A 16,004-nucleotide genomic window follows, 5' to 3' on the forward strand; every position below is an offset into this window, starting at 1 on the left:
ATTTCCTCAGTTATCTGTTAGGCTAAATTCAGCACCTGAAATCTATGCTTTCATTAATATAGGTGTGTCAGCCACAAATAATTCAACCCTTAATTGAATTTTTTCTTAACCTATACTGAGATGATATTGTTGATGTTATTTGTTCCTATAATATGAGCGTCATCGTAGTTTCCTGGAATAAAATTATAAATTACATAAAAAATAAAAATTATTTGGGTTTTTCAAATGCTATATATGTGTGTGTGATAACAGAAATTATATATGTATTACATAAAAACCCTATGAAGTGCTTAATTTAACACATTTTTATGTATCTGGCTTTTTTTTTTTTAAACAAAAACTGAACTCTCTCCATGTTTACAAGGCAGTCTGGGATAACAAGCAAAATAAACAAGAGCCTTTCTGGATAAGCGTGTCCATATGCCAGTGTGGTTTAGGTCTCATTCAAGACACAAAATGCATTACCTCTGAAAAAATGAAGGAACATTTATTCGACGACCAGGAGAAATTCCACAGGATGTAGAACGGGAATAATAATACATCACTTTGTGGTTTATTTTCAGTTTTTAAAAACAAGTCCAAGGAAGTTAAAATCCCCTTTTAATTAAGACGCTCAGAGAAATGACATGAGAAAAACTGATGCAAGGACTCCTTCAAGTTAGAATATGTGATACAAATATTTTCATCTTTTAACAGGGCAAGCTGATGTGCTCACATCTCAGTTCCAGGCTGCCTCCCTCAGCAGGAAACATCAGTATTTTATGAAGCCCGTTGGCAGTACTTTCCCCTCACCCTTGCTGTGCTTTCTTAGCACCTGTAGCCATAACCAGCACCTGCGGGCCTTGCTTTGTTGCCAGTTTCCTTCTCATTTCTTTGGAGTCTATTCAACTGCTGTGGTTTTACTTAGAAGTCGGTGCTTGCATTTATGATTTCCTGAGACTGGTTAAATAATCTTTCTCAGAAAACCGTGCCCATCTAGCTGTGAACAGCTCTCCTCCAAGAGTTGCTGACCGTAGTCTGGTCGGGTCATTGGGCTCGGACTTGACTTCCCAGCTATGCCTCCTCACTTCTTTCCCTAACCCTCCCTCTCTCACCCCCGCTTCAGGGACATCACTGCGTTCCCTTTAAAGAAGAGAGCACGCATGGGCTGGTCCAGTTAGAAAAAGATGAACGCTTCCCAGGGAACCTATGCAGAGCTCCCATATGAACAACTCCTAGTTGTTTCAGCAACTGATGTGGTAATGATTTTAAATAATAAACAGAAACAGAATACTTCAAACTTGCGGAAGGTAATAATCTGTCGTGAAGACAGAAGTCCCTTCTTAGGGTTATAGATATGAAATTTGGGAACAAGAGTAACGCTGAATTTCTCGATTTGCGTGTACTTTTTTTTTCCACGATCATAACAGTGCAGCTTTGAGACAGAACAAAAATGGCTTTCAATGAGGTTTGGCAAGCCGTTTGAGGTGCTAAGGTAAAGAGAAGCATTGTTTTATGAAGTGGCTCATGTGAGTGTATATGTGTTGGTGGGCTGGGCCGCTGGCAATTCCATGGTCTTCGTCCGTATACCACTGCAGAGGAAGAAAAAGGTCAGAAGTAGGAAGCCAGTTGTCTCCTTTTTTGTAAAAAAAATAATTCAAATAAGCTCTCAACAAGCATACATAGAATTAAAACATTATTTTAAGGATATACACATGTTCTAATGAAACTATCCAAGTCCATTTTTTAAGATCTGGCTCAAAGGCCCCAGAACCACCTCATGCACAGGAAAGAATGTTTACCCCATTAAGCACACTAGTTTTAATTGTTATCAAGTGTCAGATTACTCCTACACTGTAGTGAGAGAAACGATATTAGAATAAATGAGTTTGTTAAAAGCACTCGTATGCACTCCTATGTTACCAAGGAGCTAGAAAATCTATTTCAATATTTCATATATGTTTAACAGGAGGTCAAAAGTCAAATGTATTATTTGCAAACACACTTTGATTTTTCACTGGAATTTTCTATCTGTGTGTCTGCTATTTATGAAAGAGCTGACCCGAGGCAAAAATTTATCAATTCATCCTACATTAAATAAGTGGGAAGTCACTACTGGGCAACCATAGAGTATGGAGACATAAATGAACTTTAAAAATTTGCCTAATTAAAGCATCGTGTCTCTTCTTTGAATAGTAGACAAATAAACCTCGACCTCCTAAGAGTCTGACCCAAAAGATATATACCAGGTTTGGGGTTTGTTTTTTTCATTTGTTTGTTTTTGGTATCAAATAACTGCTCCACTCCCATATGGTGGGCACCCTTTGAACTGATCACAGAGCAAAGGGTGTGTGTGTGAGAAGACAGTGAGGGAAAGCAGGTTTTCTAGTGGATACAGGCAAGAAAGTGATTTACACAAAAATATTTAGTGTAACACACACATACACGTACATATAAATATACACACATACATATATATTTATACGTTGGTTATATACACACACAGTCTCTTTTTCCTTCTTGACCTGAAAAGGTCTATTGCAGAAAATGAATTTCACTTAATATCTAGAAGCATCCTTCTATATAGGCAACAACAGCCCTAGCCATTTCCAACTCCACAAAACAAGCCTAACTGTTCATTACCTGTGGCTGTTCAACAAAAGGTAACGCAGCCGTGCTGATTATTAATGTCCCACTGGTGTTAGAATGGCTAGTAATACATCCTAGACAGAAGCGGATTTCCATACTGGAGCTGAGCTATTATCATGCTGGTTCCACTTTAGAATTAGTCTGCCACACATTTACTAAGTGATTACTTTTGAATCAAAACAGGGAGAGACTGAACAACCACATGGATAGGAGAGCAGTGTTTTGACACTCCCCAGATACGCAATATTGTGCTTCTCAACCCCCAAGTCTCTAATAGTATCGAACACTACTCTGCCTATGGCTTTAAGGATATCACTTCCAGCTTCTTATTGGAAAAATAAAAACCCTTTTAATTCTGTCCCTGTGTCCTGGGGCTGCCTGAGGAGAAGGAGCCCAGAGAGGGGCAACTAGACCCCACCAGCAAGTTCCCTCCGTTTCCACCAAGTTTTGCCGTACCATTGCTTGGAAATCCACTCCGGCATCCACCAGGGCTTTGGAGATCTGAGCTGACTGCTGAAAGTGAACGTTATCTGCAGAGAGAGAAAGGAATCATAAAGTAACTAATAGCAGCTCCTTTTCTGATAGGAAGGGTGGGAAAGGCACAAGAAGAAAGGGACTATTTGAAGTTCTAGGACTTAGCATCCCATTTAGCCCAAGACAAGTGAGTTGTGGAAAGCAACACTGTTTTATTGAAGTAAATGTAACAGTCTTGCCCCTCATGCTTTTGTTTTGTCAGTAGTGAAATTGCAAACCTGTCTGTGATACTAAAAAGTCTAATTAACTGAAACTCACCATCTGCTGTTCCATGAATAAGGAGGTACTCAACTTGTTTAAAATTTTCAGCTCTGCTCATGACTGTTGAATTCTGGAATTGGGAAAAAGAATGTCATTATTCAAAAAAAGATCTGCCATAAACTGATTTTTCACTTCAGTTTACAAAATAAAATGTTTTCAGCTGGGGCCCCCTTTGATACAAAATATAGCAAACCGATATTTAAGCAAATGCTGTCTCCATGCATGGCAGAATGCACAGCATGCCCTGTGCCTGGGAGACAGGACTGGAAAGGGAGGATGTCACATCTTCCCTGCACACGCAGGCAGAGGGCACCTGCCACCAGGGCTGCAGGCAAAACCCCTTGAGTCCCAGATCCCAGATTGGCTGTGTCCTATGCATTAGCACAGGGCAGAGTCTCATATTAGCAATGTATGTTCCATGGGCTTATGCTGTAGTTCAGCCAAAAAGTGTATTGCCATGGCAACCATGTGTCACATGGTGCCATACATGCTACATTTCAAAGAGCCTGTACATAGCATTTGCAACTGAACATACTCTGCAATATGTCACATGAACTTTGGTCCACATTGCTAGGCAATGAATGAGGAGCAAGTATTACCTCTTTTGGAACAGATGTTTCAAGCCTAGGCAAATGTAACATATGGGAGGGGAAAGGGGTGAAAAAGATCAAGAGTGGCCTCAGAAAATCAGTGGGTTGTTGTTATCTGCCTCATTCTGTATTAGGGAAAATCCTGCTATTGGATCAAGCCATTCCCAAATCAGCCAGAGAAATAGGGCAAAACATTGAGAGGTTAGCTTTTTGAAGACTGGCCTCAGGCAGGCAGGACTTCTAGGGTGGGGGCGGGGCCTTCATGGTCATCTCGTCTTGGTTTGGGGACGTTTACAAAGCTGGGATGAAGGTACAAGTGTCACACAGACATCCTAGTGCCTTTGGGAGGGGGGTGAGCTGGAGTTGGCTTCTATTGTCTCCTTATGGGTCGGACAGAGGAAGGGCCAGTCGTCTTCCCGTAGCTTCAAAAATCATCCAGCTATGTCTTCAGCATCTTGGGAGGTCAAAGTCAACGTTACGAGTGCCAAGGTTTGTATTCCACAGACATCTTTGTAGCTAACACCAGCTTCGTATTTTTTGATGGGAACCCCGATGGTCTGGCAGGAAGGGGATGGGGCTAATGTGAGAGGCTTTGTGTTCTATCCCGTTTCAACATCGGTGAGCTGTGCACCTGGAGGCATGCTGCTCCCTGAATCCTGTTTTCTGTGAAATGGGAATATTTGTAAAAACACTGCTCTGCTCAATCCTGCCAACATTCCTGTGAAAGAGGTCTGTAGAAACCCTCCTTTCTCCATGGAGGCTCCCAAATTCAGAAGTGAGCAACTTGCACTAGGTTACACCTGTAGGAAGTGTCCGCTGGACACGGGGTCTGACGGCGGAGGCTTTCGCTTGCCTTGCCGGGCTGAGGCCACTAAAATTCCCAGCAGCTCATGATGTGGTCTTCCAGCAGAGGAGCAGGGAGAAACAGGCTGTTAAGTGACGGTCGTGGAATCTGTGACGCGCAAGGACACCGGGTATCCTTCGCGCTGGGTTCCCACGCCTTCTCAGGCTGAACTAAGCGAGAGGGAGCTGGTCTGCACAGCCCTGGGAGACTCGGCAGGCGTGTTTTCCCACGAGGCCGCTGATGCGGAGCCCTGAGAGGTTTCTTCTCGCCAGAGAGGGAAGAGTTGAAATCACTCTCCCCGAAGCACAGAGTAGGATTCAAAGCTTGAGGAGCTGGAGACTGGGACTTGAACACTGCCCGCGAACAGGGAACAGCCGTCAGTAACGGGAGCCCCAGGCCCTGGCGCTCCCGTCGGCGTCCCCCTGAGCAATCCTTGCTGCCAGCCCTGCTCATGCCTGGCGGCTTCCTCCACCTCGGGCAGCCCCCCATGAAATCCAGCGCTCTGCTCACCCACCGCGCTCAACTTCGCCGCGAGACCTGACCCACAGGGACAGCCCCGGCACTTCACCTCACCTCCCAAAGCCCCCACGGGGCCTTCCTGGCTTGGCAGCGTGAACAGCAAAAGCTGCTCCCACAACCTCCACGAGCCATAAAACTGAGAAATGTCATTGAAACACGGAGTAATAGTTAGGAGACATATAAATACGCAGGACAGTTAGCAAGGAATGTGATAACTACTGGAGTTTGGACCAAAACAGTTTCTGGCTGCCTTTTTTTTTTTTTTTTCTTAAATGGAGTGAATACAGGCTGAAAGAAGACAATTTTTATAAACAAGTAAAACCCTGAGCCTAAGATAAATGTTGTGATGTACACACTGTAGCTGTGATGAACTAGACATGGTGAGAAATGCAACATACTGAGAAAAAGACGAAAACTGTGATAAAAGTGTCATGATGCAAATTGTTTTACATTAACAATATTACACTACAAAGAAAGAAAGACAAATACTTTAATGCGGCAAGAGAAAAATAAAACAAAAGCTTCCCCTGCAACTGGGAGGTAGGTGTGCCTTTTCCATGCACGGTCCCCCTGCTCCCAGGGACAAGCCTCAAGAGGGGCCTCCCTGCTCCAGGTGGACGGCTGGGCAGGAGCGGGCAGCCTGGAGGCCCACACCCGCTTTCAGGCCCTCAGGCTGCAGAGAGCCTTTCTCCCCCTCCCCCCCCCACCCCCTGCCCAAAGACGTGGCCGCATCACCCTCGCCTCTGGCACCACGGATCATCCGCTACTAGACCCAAGAATCCTGGCTTCTCAATCAAGACAGACCCTGGGCTGTCCCCTGTGTGGGACACTTGAACCTGTGGAAGGCCTCGCCCCAAGCCAGAGAAAGAGAGGACATGTTCACTGAACATGTGGTTAATGATCAGAAATAATATCATTGTGCTATTTTAACCCACTGGGATAGGATAATCCCCATTTGCCTATCGATGGCAACAGAAATAGCAAAGGAAATGGATGACTAAGTTAGAAGCCGAATAGTCTATCACCAGCTACTAAAAAGGAAGCTCAGAGTGATAAACGGGCGAGGATGCAATGGTGGTGCGGTTGGCACTCTCCCGAGGCTAGAAACTTCCGGAGAGCCCCGCTGTCAGCAACAGTCTGGCAAAACGAAGTGGGAAGGATTGGTCCAGTGGCTGTGCCGATTCCACAGCATCTCTGTGAGGAGCTTTTCCTTCAGCCCTAAGAAGAACCATCTGTAGCTGCTTGTTGGATCATGCTGGTTCCTCAGTCACCTTCCAACAAATACATCTTTGTATTTTTGAAATAAAGAGAGAGCTGATGAGAACGGGGAAGGAGTGTAAGAAACAGAAGTTCTGACAATTTGAAGCTACCCTTTGTGCCATCGAGGAACCAGAAGGACAGTCTGCTTCCTGAGGATGGCGGTGGCAGTTGCCACATTTTGAAAGCTGACTTCGCGGCAGGTGCAGGTGTATCATTCAATCCTGTCAATAACCCTGTGGGGTAGGCTTGACTATCCCCATTATCCAGATGAGGAAACTAAGGCTCAGAGAAGTCAAGTAATCTCTCCAAGCTCATACTGCTAGTAACGGTGGAAGTCAAATCTGAGTACAGGTCTAACTCCAAAGTCTCTCCCCTTAGCATTATGTCCCAATGTCCCTTCACATCCCAGCCAGCAACTCATCACCATTTCCAGATTTCTGTAGAAAAAGCAAACAGCCACTGGTCTAACGGCCAGCCAGCACCTCGGTGAGCTATTACGGGCATACCGACTTCCTCGATGCATTCCCCAGCTTGCAACCAAAACCTCGTAAAGAGCATGAACTAATGCTAATTTGGGAAGCACCATTAACGCCACAGAAAACAGAGGCCACAGAAATGTGTTAAGAAAAAAAAATGAATTCAACCCGCTCTGTCGGATGTTTTAGTTGTTTACGTCTATCAAACAACTGTATCCATGAGATGCCAAGGAAAGAGAACCCATCAACCCGACAGGGGGCCCTACCTCAGGCCTCACCAAGCAACACTGGCTTCTTTAAAGATCACACAGCAGTCAACATTTTATCAGCACTCAACAAACAAGTTAAGGTTTGGCTTAAATCTGAAGGTCTCTCTCCCTTTGGCATATTCTGGGATAATAGAACAAATGTCAAATCAGTACAAGATGGCATATTTACAAAATTGCACCCTGTTTTGCATAACCTAACGATGCAGCAGTTCTTAAGGATTGAACATTTCAAATCTGCTAGCAGAAGACTGCCAAATCTATGACTGTTTCATACACTTGCCAAAAGCCTATCAAATTTTGAGCAAAATGCAAAATAAATCTCCTCTACAAGTTAAATCAGTCCCTTCTGTGTGTTCCAGGCTGCCCTCTTCTCTTGGCAACAAGGCTCAGGACTTGGGCCCCATTTCTCTTGCCCTTGATCTTCTGCCTCTCTCTCTGTGCGTACTCATAAATCCATTCCCGCCCCAGTCTATGTCCTGCCTTACAGGCCACCATTTGGCCTGCTCTTCCCACAGCCCTGCCTCCATGGTATCTGTCAGTTCCTCCAACCTGCTTCACAAATCCCCAGGAAACCAGCTGTACCTGCTACTCATGTGTGTGCTGCCCTGTCTGCCTCGTCCCTCTCTGCAACCTACGGAGAGTGTCTGCGGCCTCCCTCTTTATTTCCAAAATCTTTCTTTATTGGCTTCACATAAGCGCCCCACCCTTTCCCACCCCTCAGTCTCTATATGTATGTAACGTTTTTGTGCCTCAGGTTCAGTGTCAGTAAAAGGAAGATAATTAGAGCACTTATCTCAGAGAACGTGAGGGAGAACTGAACAGAATAATCCACGTAAAGACCTTAGAAGAGTGTCCGGCCATAGAAGCAAGCACTGAATGAATGAGTGAAAACAATGAATGAAATAAATGAAACTGGACGCCCCTACAAACGCACACCATTTGAGAGGGCTTGGGAGGGAAAGGTGAAATCCTAACTTCTTGGCCACTTCCTTTCCCTGCCCTACATGCTCGGAAGCTACAAAATTCCTGGGGCTCATCACAATTTGGAAGCCGCTGGTCTTTTCCACACATAGGGGGTACTCTGTCATATTTGAGTTCATAGTTTATTACCTACTCTCTTTTAATTCTCTTTGAAAATTTTGTGTGCATGCTTTATCTCACCAACAAGTTAATAAACTTCTGAACAATTAAAATACCAGGCACCTTGAATGGGTGAGTGAAAGTCTACCACATGTTATTTTTTTTAATAGGTGTGATTAAAAGACCTATGACTGACCATATGAAAGACCACTCATCAGTGTTAGTGAGAAACATACTCCTCAAGGTATGGCTGCAGCTGCGATTTGCTTTTTTGCCAGTGGGGCTGAGGGTTTTCTCATTGCCTATGAGTCCTTTGCTCAAATCTGTCACCATTTTGGTCTGCTGTGGACTGAAACTCACTGTTTCAGTGAAAAGATGTCTCCACAGGCTTCACTGCCTTTAAAAGTGCTCCTGCCTTGCCACTTGGCAGTAGGTGGGTGATTATCTACAAAGGGTCTTAGGGAGTCACTGTTCGTATCACTGCTTTGGGTCTGAGCCTTAGTCCTAGGGTCTGCTAATCTATATGGCAGCTTTGTAAGAATAGGAAAAGGAATTCCTTCTGGTTCTACGCAGCCCCAGAGGTGCCTGTCTTAGTGAACGGAGCGTAGACTGCTTTTAGCAGTGCACAAGCTGAACAACTATACATGGCATCCCTACCTGTTCCATTTGTGTACACAAATGGTTTCTCAAATTCCCTTTCCTAAACCATAAGTAGGACCTTTACTTCATACAATGTGCTTCTCTTGGTGATGTGGATTTCTCTAAATTCTTCCAAATCCGGGTTATCAATGACCTAATAATGAATTCTTTTTCTCATTCTTTTTAAATTAAAAATCGTCTTCTCTTATAAAGGCTATAATAATCCTGGCTACTGATTGATGATTCATTAGCTGCAAATGTAAACAAAGATCAGGGACTTGCTTATTACACACTTTGGTCCTTCCTGTCCTGGATGTATTGAAGAGAGTCCGTGGGTCAGACTAAATGGGAACCATTTTCAAAATATCTCCTTCTGACCCACAGACATGCACAGGGTACTGAAAGCCTCTAAGGAATTGTCTTCTTTGTCTTTTCCAAAAGGGTGGGAGGAGGGAGGGAGGGAGAGAAGCAGAGAGAGAGAAATAAAAACAACCTGGGAAAGAAAAGTAAAAGATGGGGTCCAGAGGGGCAGCTGGGGCCTCGGAGGAAAATAGAATCTTTGAATGTATTCTTGCCAGAGACAAAAGCACAGGCTTATTTAAAAAACAAAGGAGGGCAGCTTTATTCTAAAGCCTGCTGTGCACCAAATATAGGCACTTAGATTCAGCTCTCCACACTCTGAGGAAGCAACTTACCAGGGTGGAAACAATTCAGTGAACGCGTTTGCCTCACTTTCCCTACACACCTTAACTCTCACCCGCCCAAATCATTCCTCTGAGTAACACATTGGGAACCTTTAGCGCCCTGGTACTGGCAGTTTTAATGTGTCCATTGCCAGCACTGAATTTTGTGCCAAGAAAACTCGACTCCTGGCGTGGAAGGATTAAACAGTCCTCGGGTGCCATCTGTACAGTGAAGTGTAAGAGTGACTCTGTGCACCCAGTGTGCGCGTGTTGCCATTGGCAGTGGGAAGGGACTTCTATTTACATGACGACCTCATGCAGCGAACACCTAAGGGGAGAGATGAACGTGGTCACCTCGGGGCAAGCAGAGGTGAGGAAGAGCGGGATCGATGTGGGAACGAGGAGCGTACAGGAAAATCCGGAGAACGATGCAGGATGAAATGGTAGATTCAAATCCATCATCCTATCGGGGGAGGGCTGGCCCAAGAGGAAACGCCCTGGTGGCTGATGTTCGTCGAGGGAAGTTAGGGTAGGTGGTGTGGACTTCCCTAGACGTCAGGGTTTGGACTTGACCCTGTGCTTCTAGGTTCAAAGACTGTTCAGAACGGGATTTTTAAAATGAACTTTTGACTTAACATCCAGCAGATTCTAGAGCCAGGGTTAGGGTCCTGGACAGTACACCTCGGTTCCAGGAGTTTTTAGTACTTTGGGATATTTTGGAAAACCCTTCAGCAACCCAGCAAATACGCCATACCGTAAGCGTCCTGGTCAAGTTACGGACAAGAAAACTCCAGATGGAAAATGAGAGAAGTGATGGAGACATGCAATTTTTGTAAGAATTGTTTTCCTTCAAAAAGTTCTTACATTAAATCAGGCAAGGTTTTCAGGTTCACATTGGGTAATCTAACGAACACAATGTCCAGTAAAGACTTGAACAGTTAATAATAGTGCTGAGGGGAAAAGGGACTACAAAATAACCATGAATTCAAGATAACCTGAAGAGTCAGAGATATACGAGAAAACGTCCTAAGAGCCAAAGGGGATGTCAGTCCACTGGAAGAGGAGTACAGATTTCCTAGTAAATGGATATATAGGGGCAACGACATTCCAGGCATAAGAACAGAACAGGGAAAAGTCCAGAAATATTCAGAGAGCAGTGACCATTGCAAGCGAACTAGACCACTGTGAGAAGGAGGCTGACCACGTGGTTAAAGACTGAGGGTTGGATTCAGTTGAGTCACACAAAAGATCCATGAAAGTGTTGTATGTGAGAATGTGAGGATTAATCTCACACCTCTTTGTGGTATAGACTGGAGTGTAGAAAGACAAGCGAAGGGGACACCAATTGGGTTATTATTACAAAACCAGGTAGTCACGTGACAGCAGCAAAGTGGTGCCGAAGAAAGGAAAGGATGTCTACAGCAGCTTATCGGATGTGGAGGAGACAGAATGGGAAGAATTGAGTCCAAAGCATTAGGGGGGACAACCAGTGGAAATGGGGACAACCTGACTATGGGACCACTTTGCAGTGGAAGATGATTTGTGCATGTCACATTACAGGTCGTCACTTTCCTATCTCGACCGAAAAACAGATGAAAACACACACGCAGGCCCAGACACAGCCACACGCTCCTCCCTGCACGGCCTCTGCCTTGAGCCTTCACAAATAAAGCACAAAGGGAGAAAACTAAACTGTGTATACTTAAGTTGCAAAACTCAACATTTTAGTTTTATTGTGTTTTGACCACACGGATTCAGAATCTATAGCAATGGCGGCACCTTACAGAAACGTACAAATACTGCTCAGAAGCCCGTGTACAGAGACTTGTGGCACAGATGAGAAATCTTGGTAACTTACTCCTCTTTTTGTTTTTCTTGCTTTTTAATTCACTGTCCTGAGAAGAGTTTTGAATTTCCCTCAGAGAATGTAAACACGAGATGATTTACTTTGTCATCTGCAAGTTTTGGCGTTTTCAACAAACGTGACAGATAGACTCAGGAAAGTTTTGGAAGGGCCCAAGTGCCACACAGGTCCCTAGACTTAGGCTAGCACTCCCGGCGACACCAGTGTGGCACCAGAGACAGTGCTCTGGCTCCGCCATGGCATCCACACTAGCACAGGCCGCTGCCAATGAGCATTGCGTCTGGGCCACATTCTAAATGCTACAGCTTGTCTGAAGAGCAACCTGCCCACTTGTCTCCCATCAGCCAGCCATGTTGGATGCTATTCAGTAATGTGGGTTCAAGGGCTTTGCAGGGCGTTGCCCAACTGTACCTACTCATCACCTGTTTTACCCAAACCTGGTTCGAACAAACGGTACATAGTTGGTATGAAGAAGAAAATCATAGGCTTGTACATACATCTTAATTATGATAATACCATAGACATTTTAATATATAGCTAAAGGTTTAGAGAGTCTTCTGGGCTCTAAAGGAATATGTTGAATTTGACATGTTTTCTAAATGAAATTTTTATAATTAAAGTAATTATCTGGTGTTGCTTTGTATTTCCAAATGAATGCATATTGTGACCTATATAGCATACGATAAAGACTGTAATTATGCAGAATATAGTAGGGGAAGCTATTGGAGTATCTCTAAACCACCTGTGTTATTTCTTTTTAACAAGAATTTTGTTGGAAATAAAAAATATATATTTTCTAGAATAGATACACTTAAAAATGTTCTTAAACAACTTATAAATAGGTTATAAAATGGATCTGGTTTCTCATCTCTTACCTTGTAATAGTCAAGGTTGTCTTGTGGAGTCGGCAAACCCATGTAACGTTCTGTATACACTGAATCTGTGATGAAAAAGAATTCAAAATGCTTAATTCACACAATAAAACGTTTCTTCCTTTTATTGAGTTACTTTATGTGCTTTCACATGTCTTAACTTGTGCACAGGTCTACAGTATCCCCCTCAGGAGTGTCTCCTTGAGATCATTTTTATTGGGTGTGTTAATACAACCAGACACACCTGCTCAGACTCACGTTTTTCCACACTTAGCCTGAACCAATGAGGGCAGAGGGAGATCAAACTAGATGATCTAAAACCCAACCAATAATCCATCTGCAGAAAAATCAGATGTGAAGTGCTACAAGGTAAGGGCTCTTTACATTATCATCTGATCCTCTCAAAGAATCTAAGTTAGAAAGTCACTTAATGCCTCAACTGTCTGGAGTTTTTGATCTTGACACAAGCATATACCTTAATTTCCTTTTGGAAACCCCTTATAATGTTCACTTACTAGTTGCTTACTTAAATCATATTTTTTTTTGGCAGGTTAAAATTCACTATAATGAAAACAAAGAATTCAGGTATCATTTATTTGCTAGATTTCCCTGTATTATGTCAGTTACTCCAACACAATGCACGTCAAACATTTGTTTTCTCTCATTTTGTGGTGAGCCCTCAATTTTGGTATTGTAACAGTTGTGTACTGTGAAATAGATTACATTAATATCTGCTGAAATGATGTAAGCTCTTTTATCTATAAATATGGTTGAAAACAGGGTGCATATATATATACACAACACTCAACACACACACACACACACACACACACACACACACACACACACACACACACGACAACAACTACCTCAGGTAACATTCTAACCTTTTTTAAATGACTGGCACTGTAGATTTAAAAACTATATTGATAATGAGTGTTAGTTACTCCACATGTGTTCTTTATGTTTTTCCTATGGAGATCAAAATATTGTCCTCCAAAAGAAATAATGGCAATATTTTATCATTTTGATTAAAAGGAATACAGGCTATACGTAATTTTACATATCTAGAGGACACTAATATAGAAAATATAATATTTTAAAGATGTTTTAAAATATAAGATCTTCATAAAATGCTCATATATTTTAACATTTAAATATGAATAATTTAGGTTGTACATGTGATGGAGGGGAAAAGTCTTTAAGAACAAAATAAATTTTTCCTCAAACAGCAGAAGACTTCAGTTCTTCTTGTCCTAGAACATAATAACCCTTTTTTATTATGTTAATCAGGTTTACATGTGTGAAAAGTTCTGAAATTTTAATGAGTATATTTTAAATGCATAATACAGTTGTAAACTTCTACAAATACATCTTTGAAATACCATTTATGTATTCCTTCTATCTGATCTTTGAATAAAATTGTTCAAATTAATGCATATGTAAGAATTCTAGAATGTTCCTATGTCTAGAAAGTTGGGTTGGTCCATATACGTTTAATGAAGCTCTCTTCTTATTAGACTTCTAAACTCATAAAGATTGCTTCTGTTATTTTATTGGCCACCAGAGGTCTCCAAAAACAGGCTAAGCAACAGAACAATTAGCATCAAATAGGAAAGGTTTCTACGAAAACAAAACCATTTGTATATGGACAAAGTTGTAACTATGCTTTCCATTTTTTTAACATAAAGATAGCAATATTTTATTTATTTATGTATTTATTATTTATTTATCTTTAATAAGATAAATCTCTTGACTTGGGCTTTAAAAAAGGGCCTTCCACAAGATTGGTACTACCATATATTGGGGCCAAAAATATTTAATAAGCATATTTGTTACCAATGAGTCTATCACATAAAGGATTTGAGATGGGGTCTGAAGAGGTGAGGAAAATAATTCATCTTCTCACCACCTACCTAGTGTTCCAGTGCTCACTCCCTCCCCCTTGGGAATTATGATGCCTTATATAATTATTTTCTGAATGATGAAAAGGAGATCCTAGAGTGGCTTTCATTAACTTAGAGACAGTGGGGAAAAGACAAACCCCCTAGGAATTTCCCTGTCCCTGTTCTCCTTTTCCCACCTAAAGAGCCCTACTTATATCTGACCTTTACTGGAAGAAAAAGAAATACATGCTTCTTTTATTCTGCTATTATGTGAAGCCCCCAAATTCAAAGCAGAATAAAGATAAGGAAGGGTTTACCTGCAGAAATGTAGCATTAGGGATGTTTTGAAATTTGGAAAACAGTATTTATTGATAAGTAAATGTGTAGATATCAAATAATATCACCCAGGCTTTTGATATTAATAGCAGAATAAGGGAGACCATTTGATTTTAGATATCCATAAAGTACATCTACGATGAATCAGCTTATTTCCTGTAGAAACATTGAAACTCAAAAAAGAATGGTTTTGTCATCAAAATTTTAAGGTCAACATTCCGTATCTTTTGGTACCTGATAGTAATTACATACCATAATACTCCCACCGTGAGACAGGCGCCACGGCTATTCCACACTTGAACACACCACTGCCTGCTCCCAGGACCATTGAGGTTACGTACCCTCCATATGACTAAGGAATGGAAACGGTTATTTTTATGGAGGTAAAGGAATTCAGGACATATGGTAAGCAAGTCACAGTTTCCATATTTCTCACATCTTTATATACTGTTCCTCTTCAGAGATAGAAAGCATGGTAGAGAAGGGCTTAAATTGGCCTTAATTGGACAATATCTAAAGACTACACTTTCAGAGCCCTCATCCCGTTTCTTGATAGGCCTAAGGGGGAAAGGCATCAAAAGTTTGCTGGATACTAATTAAAGAAAACAAAATCAATACACACTAGGTCTTTACTGACTTTGACTCGTGAGGAAAATCTCCCTCCTTCCCTGTCTCCTACTCTCCCTTCCTCACCATTCTACTTCTCTCTTTTCCTTACCTCCCTCACCTCCCTCCTTGATCAGAATAAACAAAGCTGTATGCCTGACCAACAGGGACTCACTGCCTAGAGATCGAAGACATTTTATTTGGATCTTCTTAGATTAAAAATACATGATTTCCATCTCTAAATATTTACATGCCAAAGGTAAATTATCATGCTCTGGATTATATTCACCAACTATATGCATACAGATTCATTAACCAAACAACTACTCACCCAGCCCCAAATTGCAATCCGTTTGTCGTCCACAAATCCCATTTTTGAAAATTGTCTAAAATACATGGAAGAAGTCCATGAATTAGCACGGCTTTGTGTGTAGAAACTAAGATAAGTGCACAGATAGGAAACCCTGCCATTTGTTCTCTGTTTCATCCTATTGGAATCTAAGATTAATCACTGCCAGCAATCAAATAAACACCTGAGAAGGATGTCTGTCATTTTAAACTCAAGGGCCAGATGAACAAGGTTTACTTTTGTTGGGGGTCCACAAAAATTTTGTCTCTCTGTGTGTGTGTGTGTGTGTGTGTGTGTGTGTGTATGAT

General features: G+C 42.2%; 1 protein-coding gene across 2 annotated transcripts in view; it reads right to left on the minus strand.

Moving 5' to 3' along the window:
• Nucleotides 1-461: 461 nt before the first annotated feature.
• Nucleotides 462-16,004, minus strand: part of DPP4 (dipeptidyl peptidase 4) — a 109,553-nt gene continuing 94,010 nt past the window's right edge. For both annotated transcript variants that reach the window (XM_086718751.1, XM_025934890.2), the window contains 6 exons: nucleotides 15,679-15,733; nucleotides 14,994-15,093; nucleotides 12,523-12,587; nucleotides 3,421-3,493; nucleotides 3,085-3,158; nucleotides 462-1,571 (listed from right to left, as the gene is read on the minus strand). In XM_086718751.1, the coding sequence (XP_086574877.1) occupies nucleotides 1,470-1,571; nucleotides 3,085-3,158; nucleotides 3,421-3,493; nucleotides 12,523-12,587; nucleotides 14,994-15,093; nucleotides 15,679-15,733 (469 nt within the window). In that variant the 3' untranslated portion in view covers nucleotides 462-1,469. The remainder of the gene's footprint in view (nucleotides 1,572-3,084; nucleotides 3,159-3,420; nucleotides 3,494-12,522; nucleotides 12,588-14,993; nucleotides 15,094-15,678; nucleotides 15,734-16,004) is intronic.

This window comes from Puma concolor, chromosome C1, assembly GCF_028749965.1.
Source record: "Puma concolor isolate L17-30 chromosome C1, mPumCon1.1.hap2, whole genome shotgun sequence".
Taxonomy (NCBI): Eukaryota; Metazoa; Chordata; class Mammalia; order Carnivora; family Felidae; genus Puma; species Puma concolor.